This window comes from Physcomitrium patens, chromosome 1 (genome assembly GCF_059467195.1).
Source record: "Physcomitrium patens ecotype Gransden chromosome 1, ASM5946719v1, whole genome shotgun sequence".
NCBI classification, from domain to species: domain Eukaryota; kingdom Viridiplantae; phylum Streptophyta; class Bryopsida; order Funariales; family Funariaceae; genus Physcomitrium; species Physcomitrium patens.
In genome coordinates, this window is record NC_143410.1 from 5,130,400 (window position 1) to 5,146,825 (window position 16,426).

Below are 16,426 nucleotides of genomic sequence, written 5' to 3' on the forward strand. Positions count from 1 at the left end.
GGCAACTATTCATGCTACAAAGGAAGCAATTTGGCTTCAAGGATTTTTTATAAAGACATTGGATATTTATAAAATAGTCTTTTAAATATTTTTAGAAATAACTAAAGTTATATTTTTCTTTCACAGAATCTTACATTCCATGCTTATACTAAGCATATTAAAATTCAACATTACTTTATTTATGAAAAAATAAAAAGTTACGACATCAACTTGGTTTTTTGCAAAACTCAAGACATAGTTGCGGATATTTTGACTTAAGGTCTAACTTGTAAGAAACATTGTAAATTCAAGGAGATGATGGATATCATCAAATTGAGTTAGTCTAATATGTCATTAAGCAGAAGTGTTAATAGAATGTGTAATTCCTATTAGATATAATGTACAATGGGCGGTTGACACTACTTTGTTTGTTGACAAGTTGTAGCTGCCATTTATTGGTGGTAATACTAGTTAGCCACCATTTGTTGGTAGTAATACCATTTAGCCACCATAGCCTACCAAACCATCACATGGCCAAATAAGACAAGTATCTACTTGTAAATTGGACATTGTTGACTAGACTACTTATTTGTGTATTCACACTAGAAAGTATTTGTGCTTAGACATTGGACTAATAGTATAAGAAGTCAAGCTTCAAGCTCATTTTCCAAGTAGTTTTAGTTCTCATTTCTTAACAAATTTCTACTTCTATTCTAGCAATATACTTCTTCATATTTTATCACAATAATTCTTTATAATTTATGAAAGTTTAAAATCTATTACAAATATTGAAATAAAAAGATACAAGAATATTTTTTTATTATCTTCCATATACTTATAAAATAATACGACTATTCCTTATTTTTTTTTAAAAAAAAAAACTACAAGTTTACAAAATATATTATTTATTAGATGTTCAAAGATAATTGAATCATTTTTAAGTCCAAAAGACATGACAATGTGTTTCAAATAATAATATCTATTGACAATAAAGGAATATATACTAAAAGTCCTTAAGATTAAAATTCTGAAAGTATCATTAACTATTGATAATTGTTGATTGAATTTTTTAATATATTATTTTAAGAATTGAAACAATATACAAATTAAGCTATTATTTTTATTATTTTCAAGTAGAGACTAAAATAACAAAAAGCAAGATTAAATTGCACACAAAAGAAAAGTAGAAAAAAAACTTTTAGTTATTAGTAGAACTAGTAGAATTCAAATTTAAAATATATATTGAATTAAAAAATACTATTATTAGACTATTTGAACTAAAAGTTAATAGATTGATAGCATCATTATATTTCACATGTTCTAAACTTTGGTCTCATAAACCAGTCAACATGGGGGATCATGCAAATCCAAGAGCTTCCTTAGTGCACTTTGCAAGGAATTTTACATTCTCAAATTTGACGAGTATTTAAAATTCCATTCTATCAACATGAAAAGTGCATCTTGCTAAAGACCAATTCATTCATGTATACGTTCTAGTTCAAAAATATTAACAACATGCAAAGTCCTTCTATTGTCTACTGAGGAGTTACTTGTAAGAGATCTCTGTCACTTAGATTGTCCACCAACCAAATTTCTTTCAGTTGGTTATGCAACCCTGAACTGAAGCAGTCCAGAGAGGAGGAGAGAGAAAAAGAAAAAAAAAAGAGAGAAAGAAAGAAAAAAAAAAAAACAGCAGTCAAAAGCAGTCGAGAGAGGAAAAAAATTTGGACCATTTCTCGATTTGTGCGTGTCATCCTTGCGCAGGGGCCATGCTAATCTTCTCTGTATCGTTCCAATTTTATCAGATGTCTCCGAAGAGACATGGGTTGTAAGTCCTCCACCTTCCTATATACCCGCCTTCACACCCACCTCCATTCCATGTGGGTTATATCCCTCGCTCCATCCCTTTTCTCCCCCCCCCCCTCGAAACCCGGTCGCGTCCACTCGGCCAGCCACCCAGCTGGACCCACTCACTCACTGCACCCTTTCTGCTTGTGCTCTCCCGCTGCCGCTCCTTCGGGATATCCCCTTCTCCGCCACCGCAAGGACGCCGCCGTGGAAGAACCACACCATCACATCACATCACATCTACACCCATCGTCGCTAACCTGTCGCAACACGTCTGCTTCAATGGACATTCAATCGAAGCTTTGGAGTGGAGAACCGGGCGTCGTCCCATGCCTCATCCATCGCTGCCACCGCACCCCAGCCCCCCAGCCCCCCAGCACACAAACACTCACACACACGCAACGCTTCTGATTTCGACCTCGCAATCCCCTCGCAACAACTGTACATTCATTCATTCTCGGTGGCCTTCGCTCGCCGCCACGCACCTGCCCCTCCACTCACGCTTCCAACCCCCCACCCCCCTGCTGCTTCACCTCACGCGCCTCCGCTCCGCTTACAAGATACTTCATGACAGACTGCTATTGTAGCAAATGCGTGACATATAACAACCCACAACCCCACACTGGTTAAAATTTCGTTGATCCAGGCGTCCAGAACATGCCCACTCCTTCACAACCGAGGAGTATCCAATATGTCACAGGCTGCGCATTTGACGTCGCCGACGATGCTCCGAAACAGATTTCGCGGGCGTGGGTGGACATGGAATCTCTTATCAGCAATTATGGTCACACCAGTTTTTTGTAAAGCGAATGTACGCATAAATGTTAGTAACTTTAACATTGTGGGTTTGAATATAGAAAGCATTTTTTGACAAATTGGTGTTTAGAAGAGCCATAGATAAAGTTGATTGGTTGTGTAACTCGTACTTGCCAAAGTATTCCAAAAAATTAATCACACTATTTGTGCTAAGATCCTTAACACAATAAAATTTAAGTTTTAGTCCTTTAAAATTTGAATTTCTAGAGGGAATAAGAATTATTATTCTTTCAACGAAAATAATCCGTTGATTCATTCATCCACACCGGACCTAATTGAGTCGAGGACTCTCGCCATTGTGGATGTTGACGTCACTGACGGTTTTCGGTGACCGCGTCTTCGAAGACCATGTCCAATTCCCACTGCGTGCAAGCTATGGGGGACCGCTGCTCTTTGCTTCAATCACCGCATTACAAGGTACGTTCCTGATATTGTCTGGATCCATCCGCTCGTTGTCTTTTCGGAAGGCCTCTTAGTCTTTATAACGGAAAATTCGTTTCGATTTTTAGACTCTAATCCTGTATTTTTTTTCCTGGTCCGAATTGCTCATAGTTTTCTTAACTTGCGCATCCCGGAGTCTGGACTTAAAGCTCTTTCGCTGGATTGGTGTGAGCTGTTTTTGTTTACAGGTTCGGGAATTTCTTCAGTGAATTTCCTGGTCTTTATCTAATAATTCAATCAGCATTTGAATGGCTGAATTCATCTGCTCTTTTGGTTGTAAATCGTGTGCCGTCAATTTCAGTGACCTAGTTGTTAACCATGGAAACCTGTACGCGTAGAGCTTGCTCTCAATGTTCAATGGTGATGTATGTGCATTTTTTTGTTCACATCATCGAATGCTGTTTTACCGCAATTAATTACTTTTGTTATTAACGAGAGTGTTACTAGATTCAATGGTTCGATGTTTGTTTTCTACTATCCATATTTATTTGATTCAGTGCAGGAGTTCTGGGATGGTTCAAGCAGAGTAGTGTATTATAAAGCAGAATATGCGAAGATGTCTGTGGTGATTAAACTGAATCGAGTGGATCGCGTTTACAGACCACCTGTATGTACTAATTCTTTTTCTCTAAGAAAATTTTCCTAAAGTTTCTTGTTAGGAATGTGCAGGAGCGATCGATCTTGCGATTCTTGAACCTTAATGACGAAGTGACACGAAGTTTATAAACTTTCCGTTTGATACGCTGACTTTTCTCTCGAGTTTGCGAATTGCCTTGCAGGATGTAATCGGTGGAACGATAATCGTCGATACTCCCTCAAGTGTTTCACACCAGGGTGTCCGTTTAACTGCTGTAGGACACATCATGTTGCAGGTAGTTCACGCACTCTCACTATCGTAATTGGTCTTGTGAACATCTAGGTTTGATAATTTTACCACGGAAGGATGTCAAGTAGGATAGCTTTGTGGAGAAAGTGACTTGTTAATCTATGAAGGTCAGAAGCTATTTACTTCTGATGGTATGTGGATTATCTCGTATGTGTAGCTGAGTCCCAGACAGGTGGGAGTTTTTGAGGCCCTTTATAAATCTGTTAAACCTATTGAGCTCATGTGAGTATCAAAACCACTTTACATTCCTAACAAATATAGTCTTGAAGCGCAATATATAGTCTCTGGCAAGGAATAAGTCCAGAGGCTTTAAGAAGAGATGCTAGTACTATGTTGGAAAGCATGCCAATTAGTCTTCTGCCGTCTTGCAGTAAGGCAGCAACTTCAGCATCTTCATATGCTTCATGTTATTCTGCCATTATTGTTACAGAAAACATTGTGCATGTTTCCTTCCTCCTTTTTTTCCCCTAATGGTTTGATTTACTACCTGAATATCATCCAACCTAATTTCATTGTCATTCGCAGGCATAAGGTTGTGGATATTCAAGCTCCTGGAAAACTTCCACGTGGAGAGACAGAGGTGAGTTTCAGCTAATTGTCGGTTTTTTCATGTTCTGAATCTATTTTTTTAATGTGAGTCAATTTTAATCTTTGTGTATGATTCAGATTCCTTTTGCCATTTCCTTGGAAACACCCAAAGGAGGCAAGCTGTTCGAATCCTTTCATGGAGCCTACATTAATATCCAGGTTCAGTTTCTGTACCTTTCACACGGATTTCGATCCTCTGCAGTGTTTATGTATGTTTTATCTAGTTGGCAAATCAGGTGCCAACGACAGTTACATGTTTGTTGGGGCTCTCGCTTTTTTGGTTTGATGTGATGTGAAACTTGCTGCCAATAGATGCGAGCAACCGCAATTTTATCTATACGGCCTTCACCATGACGCGGTTGTTTTGACTTAAGAGTGTACAAAGGTCAGCCATATTGATTTTTACAAGTATACTCAAAGAATCTTGTGGACCAGCCTAAGAATTGTCCTATAGGCTTCAGGATTTCTTGAGCGTACCTTGATCTTCTTCCTACTTCGCTATATCCAAGTGCTATTAACTGAGTTTTTTACTGAAAATCAACATGGCGTTTAGTTTTGACTCATGAACTGTACTCAATTAGGTCGTTAACACATTGAATTTTGGGTGGGAAACAGTATCTGCTTACAGCTGAACTTATCAGAGGATATCTTCAAAAACAGATGTCATCAATGATAGAATTTATGGTGGAAGAACGAAACGGTATATGCTTTTCATCAGCCTGGTATAATTTCGGTTTGCTGCTTGGTAAATTTACCGAACAGTCTTAGTTCATGACTTTTTTTGAGTCTGAACTATTTCTCTACACTGCTATTTTCGTCGTTTGGTTACTTTATATGCGACAATAGGCTGTGTTGGTAAATGCATTAAGATTGGCTTGAGTTAACTATATGTTGCGAAGTATTGCAGCTCCGCGAGGTGTTATTGTTGCTTAGAAAGTGGTAAGATTATTGCAGAACAAATACCCAGAGGACTCATTGAATCAACAACAGTAAATTTCTACATCACCCACGACACACAGAAACACATGATTTCTCCAGTCCTTCGGTCAGGTAAATCTTGTCATTGTATCTGGTGCTTTGCCTGATCAGAGATTCTTCTTCTGTCGCGTTTGTTATACACGGAGTCTACGTTTACATATAAAACCTCCATAGTATAGTTTATTATATCTAAACCTTATCACGTTTCTGTAGTATTGTAAAGAAATTAAGTATGCAGCTATCTTTCTTGTCTGGGTGTTTGAAGATGGCGTCTTCGTTTTCTTTTCTTCTTCTTTTTCTTTTTTTCTAATGCTTAAAGATATACCCCCATTATTTGTGCGTGATGTCCCTCATTGTACAAGCTACTGTTAGCTGACCTGATTGTTGAATATTGTGGCTTTAGGAGGCTTTAAAATCACTGGACGTGTTGTTACTCAGTGCTCTTTGTCCGAGTATGTTACGGGTGAGTTGACAGTCGAGCATTCATGTGTTCCCATAAGCTCAATCGACCTTCAGCTCCTACGGGTGGAATCAGTTGCTGCCAGTGACAGAACTGCCACTGAGACCTCGGAGATTCAGAGCACTCAGGCACGTCTCATTTCGTGATTTATTGCAGAATGGAAACATTACCAGACAAATAAAATAGACAGCAGAGGTTCTAACTTCCATCTTTGGTTGTTAAAACTAGGTGGCAGATGGTGATGTTTGTCGAGGGCTTGCAGTGCCTATCTACATGGTCCTTCCTCGCCTTTTAACATGCCCCACATTGGCTACCGGGTTAGTGATTTTGTTTGCGGTTTTAATGACCTCAGGGATAGAGTTGGTTTGATAACTCATTTGTACTGGACCACGATCGTGCTTAAATGATGAGCGCGTCATTTTAAAAAAAATCAAGTGCAGGGTAGACTTTAAGCTTCTTGTATGTAGCCCTGCTAATGTATATATAAACTTGCTCTGCCCCAAGTATTGTTTAATTGTCACTTCTCACCCATACAAAGACGTTACATTTAATTGCAAGAGCAGACATTTACGGAAAAATAAAGTCAAATATTAAAATCTATACATTGTCAAGTAATACTCCACTTCTTCTTGCAGGGCGTTCTCTTTGGAGTTTGAACTGTCAATCGTTGTCACATTCGAAGTAGGATTGTCAAGGCACGCCCTCTTGTATGATCCAAACGCAACTAAGATGGTGGTACTTAAATCTCACCGTGACCTTTAGCGGATATGAACTTTCAGACATGTTGAAAGGCTTCTTTGATTGCATGGATGTATCCAGTACTTTGACTGCATTGGATGTACTCCTTGCACCATTTTTGTTCGTAGTACGAAGATGATTGATGTAGAATTTGTTGAAATTACTGTTTGTCTCTAAAATGTCAAGGCTAATGCAACTCTTTGTACTGGTCCTGATCCCACTGTTGCTTTGTTTTTATTTCAGTCAGCGAATGAGACTCTGCCATTGAGGCTTATGCGAATTTGATTCACAGTCTTCGCTGATCCAAAAGTTTGCAAGATACTATGTGTGTGCAAAAGACACGCACTGTATATCAAACTTTTGTTCGTCTACCATCTGGTGCTGGGTACTGGAGGTTATCTGCCCATACACCTGAACTGGACTTTTCAGGTTGATACAGGAAGTAGCTGATATTTTGGTGACGAGACATGAAGTGGGTTTCTATCACTCGCCGATATTCGCACTAAATGTGAGTATGAATTAGCAGATATGATGAACTTCATCATGCTGATAAGTCTGAAATTTTAGTCGAATGCAATTCAGCTCTTTATCGGCTTTGGAAGCTAGTTCAGTTTTCTTCGCTGCTCTAATCCAAACCTTTAACCTTGAGAGGTGCAAAGAACGATCAAATCCCAGCGAGTTACTAGAAGGATCCAAGATCAGAGAGCAAATGCACACGTTGCTGGAACAGAAGCTGACCATATTTCCCTTCCAGGACTTATATTGGTTAGGTGCTAAGTTTCAAAAAACTGGAATACGACTCCATTGTTGCAGGTTCAAGCGCAACACTCAGATTGATTTAAGCCCTCAAGTTTTTGCAGTGTATTAATTTAGTACTCTTCCAAAAGTTTTCCTGTGGACTTCCCCTGTCGCTTTTTATCGGTATTCACCCTTTCTTGAGTTCGTTTGGTTATTTGTGAGATGGTTAATATTGGACTTTTCAGACATGTAGTATATTGATCTCAAGTCATTGTCACCTGAAAGTGAAGTTTGTGCATTTTTTGTTGCTAATGGAGCCCTTCGAAAGTATTGTACCTTGAGGAACAATACAGTACTTATGACACAAGAATGCCATTTGTGATGTGGTCCTGGAGTGTCTATTCTCTGGCACGTTAATATCTCTTTTTCAACATACGCTGGCTTGACAATTGAATTTGGTCCTCAAACTTATAACGAAGAGATGTTTTCCTGGGAGTTTTGCTTCTTCTGTGTTACTTCAAAACCAGACATGATGCTGACATCAACATTTTGAAGAGCAAGCATGGTTGTTACTGGGTGTTAAACGTTTCGTATTTCCAAATTTTTGGAGACTAGAGATTTGTCTGTTTTTCAGGAAGTGGGCCTATGGCATATCAAAGCACATGAAATGCATGTGTTATTGCATCTGCAAGTTATTGTTACATTTGAAGTTAAGTGTTCAACATGTGAGCCTTGTGAGATCATGACACATTTAGTTCATGAGCAACATTATTTCCTCCACATTATTGTAGATAATACTCTTTACTTTACAAACTAATCCATGCTCACAGTTCCAATTCAGACACATAATTACTCATCAAGGATTCTAATTACTAGTTGACTTGGTATTAAAATTGCATAATAGAAACCCAAAACTAGAACTATCTGAATGGACCTTATAGTGTGCTGGTCTTTGGGGTTTCCTTTTTAGAATTTGCAATCCTTCCTCTTCATTTCCTTTTTAACATGTTAGGCCATAGTCAAAGCTAGTTGCAGATTGTCATGTTTGATGTCCTAGAATCATCATCCCCATCGATGGCAGGCTGTAGCCACCCCCCTATGAGTACTGTCTAACCAACCTGAAGGAGGGGAAGTGGGGGGGGGGGGCTACAAGTTACCCCACTGACTGTCATCAATGGCTGTAGACAAATCTCATGTATAGGGCTTTGTGAGGCAAGTGTTCCTTAGATCAGCAGCTGGTTTGACAGTGAGTGCCTAGTCTTTGTACAGCATCTGTGCCATGTGAACTTGAGAAGGAGAAGGAAAAAATGGTCTTTTGTTTATTTCTTAGTTAACATGTGTGTGTGTGTATGCATATGAATATATATATATATATATATATATATGTGTGTGTGTGTGTGTGTGTGTGTGTGCACTACACTAAGGCAACAGCCAAGGAAAATTAACCAGCTATTCTTTGACTTCAGACATGGATCAAATTTTGGTTCTTACCATTTAAATTTTATTATGGTATGGGGTAAAGCATTTATTACTTATGGAAACTTTTGTAAATCATAATTGCTGTACACCCATCACCAACACTCCCCCCTGAAATCATAATCAAACTTTTAATTAAATTTTGCACACTATATTGGTTGGTATTTTTTCATGAAAAATCTCATTGTCTCTCCTAGAACTGAATCCATTGCTTTGTTTTGAACACATACCAGTTTTCCCCACTCTTGCACTCCTTTGTTTTTGTTTTTTCTTTTCTTTTCTTTTGTCTTTTACCCTTCTTCTTCATCTTTTTACAAAAAAATTACTATTTTTTTAGTATTCTCTTCTCATGAATAAAGGTGTTTCAATCATGAAGGCATAATATTAAGAAGTTATTCATCAAAATAAATAGAGTAAGTGGAAGAGGTTTCTAACTAGTACAAGGTACCAGATGAACAAAAAATTCTGATGGCTCTTCACACCAAAACATTTTATTAAACATTTAATTTACAATTCTTTTTCAATATTTATAAATAATTTTGTATGTGTATTTTTTTAATATTTTTATTTTAAATCCCAAATCCTTAATCTATCCTACCAATATTTTAGAAACTTCCAACAATTTGTTGCTTCTCACTAAAAATAAACTGGTCACAAAATCTGAAACAACAATTAGACATTTATGTATACAAACATGCATGGATGAAGTAAAAATAATAAAGTGCAAGTTGAGAACCTATTCTGCAAATTTTTTTGAAAATGGAGTCATAATCTCCTCTTTAAATGAACTCAACATCAATCTATTTATAAAAAGTTAGAAAGAATGCATGTTTAGTGAAAGTAAGATAAGACATGAATTAAGAAAGAAACTCAACCTAAGAGTACTCAATCCGCTAAGAGCATGGCCATTGGTGTTACTAATAACCAATCAAACTGCATGAATCTTAGAATAAGTTCTATCATGACTCTAACATTGGCACAACAAAATGAGGCATTTCTTTAGCAGCTTGCCATGAAAAATGGCTCCTTCTTGCAAGGGATGGGACTTCAAGTAGGGCACCGGCAGAGCAAAGGTGAGGCATGCAGGTGGCACTAAGCTTGGTTTCTACCTGCTGTAAAGTGTGATAGTTGGTAGAAGCCACTTTTTTCTACAAAAGGGGTTTTTTCGAGGAAAATAAATAAATAAATAAAAATAACCAAAGAACCAATATAAAGAGAGAAAAGGGAGACAATAAGTGGCATTAGATTTGGCTATTCTTGGCCATCTTGTATCATAGATATATTTATTTAGATAATATCAATAGATAAAATTAAATAAAAATAAATTAACTTGATAATATCTTAAAGAGAAATTTTTTAGAAGCTTCATAGATGTGTTTTCACTTTAAATATGTCTATAGGTGATTAATAGGTTAGAAACTTGGTCAATAATTTAATTATATGTCGTAAATATTTATAGCTTTTAGAACAAGCTAACTACATGGCATACATATAAGAAACTTGTCTTGTAAATTAGACATATGTCTTGCAAAGTGAACACATATTAGAGGTCATGTAGAACATTGCAACATAGATCTTATGTAAATAGTATATATAGAGACAAAAATAAAGCCTTCTTTATTCTTGCCAATTCCTTTCTTGCTTTTAGTCTAGTTTTAAGAGTCTCTAGCTTCTTACTCTTTGGCAATAGCCAATCCAATTTTTTATTAAATATATTTACTTTCTTATTTCTAATTTTTCATCTCTTTGATTCATTCTTCACTCATTTACATGTCTTCTTTGAATTCTTTTCATTGAAAAATTGACAAGAGTGTTAATTCATTGTTCTTGTCTTTTCTTTTAGAAGTGAATAGATTACCGTATTTCTATTGTTATATTTTAAACATTGTAGACTACTTACCTACAAACTAAAAATTTTTGTTTTCTAAACATTGATTTTATCCTTAAAGAGATCAAATCATCTTTCTTTGTGAAACTTTTTATTTGACATTAAAGATTACAAATTATCTTCTTTTATTTGATTTGTGGATTTATTAAGTTATTTGAAATAGAAAAAAGAATCATGGATGCTACACTTGATAAAAATGAGAATAGATCTGTAATTATCACATATCTTTACAAGCTTGTCAAGACTTTTAGAGAAGAAATTTCACACATTATCAATGCCAACCATAGAAGCACTATTCTTATGCCTATGGAAGAAGTCTAGAATTTACACCAAAAAATTATGTAGTTGAAAGAAGAAAATAGATCAACTTCACAATCAAATCCAAGAAGTCTTGCTTCCATAAATACAAGGAAAGAAAAAATTAGTACGCTTGAAAATTTTGGTGGAACAAGATCAAAATTTCAAGGATTTTTACAATAAATCAAACTCTATTTAAGGTTGCATCATTTCTAATACCTTGATAGATATATTCAAGTTGGATTTATAGACCCCTTTTATTTGAAATTACTTTTTCTTAGTTTGAACCTTTGATGGAAAAAAATTTATAATCCTTTAATAATTTTAATTTATTCTTAGAAGTATTTATGACCATATTTATAGAAAGTACTCAAGAAAGAGTAGCAGAGATTAAATTCTTATCTTTACAACAAGGATCATAGTCAACTACCACATATACTACTAAATTTCAAAGCCTTGCTTATGACATGGGTTAGAATGACAAAGCCCTTACCAATCAATTTTTAATATGGATTAAAAGAAAATATCAAAGATTTGTCATTGACAATGTCAAAAGTAAATTCTTTCCAATAATTTATTGCTCAAGCTATTACATGTAATAATCGATTATTTGAAAGGCATCAAGAACAAAAATTTGGTTGAAAAAAAACAAGTCAAGTAATGATAGTAGCTCCAAAATTTTCAAAAACTTATTCAACAAGGCTAAAATCAATATAAAGTAATAAAATATATTTTAAACCTCTCACTAATTAGAAAAAGATTTCAAGTTGTGAAGAAACTTTATGCTTATATTATGGAAAAATTAAGCATACTAATTATTTTCCAAAGAAGCAATGCAATCGCAAAATGAAGAGCACTATTGTCAAATAAGATAATGTGTTAGAAAACAAGCGTCTCTAACTACATTAAAAATTATGCCATTAGAATCATATGTAATATCAAGTAAAGGTCTTATTTTTTAGTCAAATCTTTCACCTTATTTTACAATAGATATGTATTTAAGATGTAAAAATTACAAAATATTTGCATTATTAGATTCAAAAGCCTCAGCTTGTTTTATAGACAAAGACTTTGTGAAAAAATAAGAAATATCTTTAATCAAAAAAACTAAATCCGTATATGTAAAAGTCATAGATGATCATTTGTTATCTTCTAGAGATATTATCTATGAGACTATTTCTTTAAATCTAGCAATTAAAGATAATAATATAATAGTAATATTTAATATAATAAGATTTCATTCCAATCTAATTATTTTAGGATTATTGTGATTAAAAAATTATAATCCTTACATAGATTATATTTATTTTAATCTTGAATATTTTTATAGTTTAATTTAAAACTTTATTAGTTAAATAGAAATATATAAGTCTAATACATTGAAATTATTATTAGTAGATGTGATTACTTTCATGCATGTGACAAAAAAAGAGTCATCTTTTGTTATATATGCCACATACATTTTTGATAGTAGAAAGACATGAAGTGGTATTCCTAGCCAATATCAAGATTTTTATGACATTTTTTAAAAGAAGAATATAGATATTCTTGCAAAGCATTGATCCTATTATTTTTCAATTGATCTTTAAGAAAGAATTCAAATGCCATTCAAACCAATCTATAGCTTATTATATAATACATAGGTTGTAATAAAAAGAATACATTGACAAGAACATAGCTAAGAACTTCATATGATGTTCAAAACTTCTAGTATGAGCTCTTATCTTATTTGTGAAGAAAAAAGATGGATCTTTACATATGTGTATAGGCTATCAAGGATTTAATAAGATCACCATTAATAATAAGTAACTTTTATTTCTAATTTTAGAAATTTTTAACTAATTCAATTAAATAAAGATCTATATAAAAATAGATTTACAAAAAACATACTACGTGGTCTCTATCTAAGAAGGAGATATATAAAAGACTGCCTTTTGAATAGATATGGACATTTCAAATATAATGTCATGTCTTTAAGACTCATATATATAATAACTCTTTTTTAATATCTTATAAATGATACTTTTAGAGAATTTCTTGATGGTTTTGTCATATATTATTTAAACAACATTCTAATTTATTCTAAGAACACATAAGAATATGAACTTCATGTTTTTTGTGTATTAAATTTTTTTAGAGAATGCATGATTATATGCCAAGATAGAAAAGTGTGTATTTGACACTATTTAAGTTGACTTTTTTAAGTACATCATTTCCAACAAAGGCATCATGTTGGATCCCAAGAAGATCCAAACTATCATAAGTTAAAAGATTTCAAAAATAATAAGAAATATAAAATATTTTTTGAGCTTTGTTAATTACTACTAAATCTTTATCAAGAATTTTTTTCAAGTTGCAGCTCCACTTATATATATCTTGTAAAAAAAAATATGTATAGGATAAAGAAGCCAAAACAATATTTGATGCTTTAAAAAAAGAATTTATTTTTGCACCAATCTTATATCATATCAACTTCTCCAAAGTATTTTTTTATAGAAACAAATGTATTAGATTTTACCTTAGTTGTGATATTATCACAAATAGGAGTAGAAAGCAAACTCCACCCACTAGCTTTAATTTCTAGGAAGTTTTAAATAATAAATATTAACTACAAAATCTACAATAAAGAATTTTTTTTTAATTATAGATTCTTTTTAAGAATTGCATCATTATCTAAAAGGCACTTTTAGTCTAATCTCTATATATATGAATAACAAAAATCTTAAATACTTCATATTAATATCTATATTGAATTTTTATTAGGCTCATTGGAACATGTCATTATCAAGATTTGATTTTAAGATCACATATCAATCTAGAAAGTAATAAGATTTATCAAACATACTTTCAATACTTTCTTATCTTGCACCAAAAGAATGATATATAACTTTAAATCAACAAAGAATGGTCATCTTAAAGTCCAAGCAATATCATCTTTAAGCAATAAAATCAATATTGATTATTAATTTAATCTTTGTGAAGCAAATTCAATCAAATATGTTCTTTAAGCTTCTTGTTCATAATATTAGGCAAACTTCTTATAAGTCTCATAATACTTCCAAGTTTGAATTCAAGAATAATCTACTTTATTTCAAAGGTTGTCTATATGTTCTAAAAGAAGTAGTATGTTTAGATGTTCTTCAAGCTTGTCATAACTTTCCAGTAGCAAGATATTTTGAATATAATAAGACTTTTAGCTAATATCTAGAGATTTTTGGTGGCCTCAAATGTGGAAGGTTCTAAAATACTTTGTACAAAAATGCAACATCATTCAAGATAAAAAAAACTCCTCATCATTGATTTTTTGGACTTCTCCAACTATTGCTTATATTAAAACAATCATGATCTTCTATTTCTATAGATGCTATTATGGTGTTGTATTACGTCTGTTCTTACTTGAGAATGCATTAGGCATCTAGATGTGGAAGATAAGTATAAATACAACAACAATCCTACCAAGTCCAATAGAGTCTTAAATAAACTTTAAGTAATTTTTAGTAATCCTAATAAAATTTATGCCAATCTAAAATAAATTTAAAAGAAGTTAAAAAAAAATACAATGAAGTCATAAATTAATTTTTTTTAATAAAAAATAATCTTAAAAATATATAAAAATAAGCCTTTAAATAAATAAATAAAATATTATAGAAATATTAGAAAAAAAATTAAATATATATAAATATATCTTTTAAATATTAAAAATAGAAATTCTAAAAAAATCTAAATAAATTCTAATAAAATATTAATTTAATTTTAATTAAAATCCAAATGATCTTTCACAAAATCTTAGGCTAAATGCCAATGAAATCCCGATCAAATCTTAATCAAATCCTAAACAAACCATAACCAAATTCTAATCAAATCCTAATCAAATCCAAACAAAATTCTAAGTTCTAATCAATCAATAATGAAATCCTAAATATTAAATGAAATTTTAATAAATCTTATAGAAAATTAAAAATTTAATAATTAATGATTGAATTATTGATTTTGACTCAAAATTTGTATACCTTGCAGCAACTAAATTTGCAACAAGCACAAAAAATTTGAAGATCGCACATATCTAATAGACGATAATTCCAAAACTCCTCTTGGGAATTAGTTGGCCTTCTTTTCTAACCTTCATTTTGATATTTTCAAGCCACAATCTCTTAATTTTATTATTTAATATGTTTTAAAATTTACATAATTTTTAAAAATCAAGCTAACGATCTTTGAATAAAATAGTTGTATTTCAATTCAACTAGCAGATTGATAGATATCTTAGAAATCCTCACGAGTCCTCTAAATCCTAATTTTTGAGACCATAATCCACAAAAATCCTCATATGCTTCAATTTAACTACTCGATTGATCTCAAAATTTTTATATATATTTTTAAAAAGTACAACAATAAATTATATAATTTTTACTTATAAATATGCTATAAAACTTAAAAAATATTGAAATTTGTAAACTTACTTTTGTTTCTCAAAATCTAAATAGACTAAATACATTATTAACTTTGAAAATCCTTCAAAATTTTAATATTGATTTTTTATGACATGAAACTAATATTCAAAAATCTCTCCTCCTATTTGCTCTTAGAATCCATTCTTTGCTTTATAAAAGAATCCTAGAATCATTGTTGGTGCATGGTTTTGTGTTTTAAGATTTGATTTTGATCCAAGTTGACAACTAATTTTTCTTAAATATCAATTTTTAATAATTTGAGGTAATTTTTGCTATAATCTATTGTTAATTCTTTCTTAAATATTCCTATATTAATTTCTTATCTCATATACTTTGATTTGGCTCATTTATGCCTCTACAAAGTAAATAGAAATCCTTTCTATAAAAGGTAATATTAAGACTAAATTTTTTACTACCTTTCTATTATTTATCCTTATATTTCTACTACATCATTTTATTAAACTCTTCTATAATAAAATCCATATTTTTATTTTTTATTATATATTCATATTACCATACAACAATAAATCTTCTAAATTCAAGTTCAAATATCTCTATATTTGTGATTATGAATTGTTTCACCAAAATGATATATTTTGTATTATATACAAAAACTATTTGAGGTGAAGAAATAGCTAAGCTTTTCTTTGATAAAATTTATTGCTATGATAGATTATCAAATGATATTATATTAAATAAAAGGAAAAAAAATTATATTAATTTTTTTTTAATTATATTAATTTTTTTAAAAATCTTTTTTTAAATATTAAAGATGAATATATAATTGTCTATAGTTTTTTATCTTCAAACTATAAGACAAACTATACAAGTAAATTAAGTTT

The 16,426-nt window shown here is 32.3% G+C and overlaps 1 protein-coding gene and 1 non-coding gene across 2 annotated transcripts; one reads left to right on the forward strand and one right to left on the reverse strand.

Moving 5' to 3' along the window:
* Positions 1 to 1,697: 1,697 nt before the first annotated feature.
* On the reverse strand, positions 1,698 to 1,800 carry LOC112281657 (U6 spliceosomal RNA). The gene has a single exon (XR_016506509.1). It is a non-coding gene; the product is annotated as a U6 spliceosomal RNA (small nuclear RNA).
* A 1,184-nt stretch (positions 1,801 to 2,984) lies between these two features.
* On the forward strand, positions 2,985 to 7,673 carry LOC112290675 (uncharacterized). Its single transcript, XM_073532214.2, has 13 exons — positions 2,985 to 3,060; positions 3,196 to 3,272; positions 3,582 to 3,691; positions 3,864 to 3,956; positions 4,128 to 4,192; positions 4,496 to 4,550; positions 4,637 to 4,717; positions 5,174 to 5,280; positions 5,466 to 5,608; positions 5,940 to 6,124; positions 6,225 to 6,313; positions 6,632 to 6,731; positions 6,978 to 7,673. Exons 3-13 carry the CDS (start codon positions 3,641 to 3,643, stop codon positions 7,017 to 7,019), a joined length of 1,011 nt encoding a protein of 336 aa, XP_073388315.1. The 5' UTR covers positions 2,985 to 3,060; positions 3,196 to 3,272; positions 3,582 to 3,640; the 3' UTR covers positions 7,020 to 7,673.
* The last annotated feature ends 8,753 nt before the right edge of the window (positions 7,674 to 16,426 follow it).

Excerpts from the sequence above, each read along its gene's own strand:
- LOC112290675 (XM_073532214.2), top strand. The coding sequence starts at position 3,641 with ATGTCTGTGGTGATTAAACTGAATCGAGTGGATCGCGTTTACAGACCA. Across the intron at positions 3,692-3,863 it reads ATCGCGTTTACAGACCACCT|GATGTAATCGGTGGAACGAT; the intron begins GTATGTACTAAT and ends ATTGCCTTGCAG. Across the intron at positions 5,281-5,465 it reads ATATGCTTTTCATCAGCCTG|CTCCGCGAGGTGTTATTGTT; the intron begins GTATAATTTCGG and ends GAAGTATTGCAG.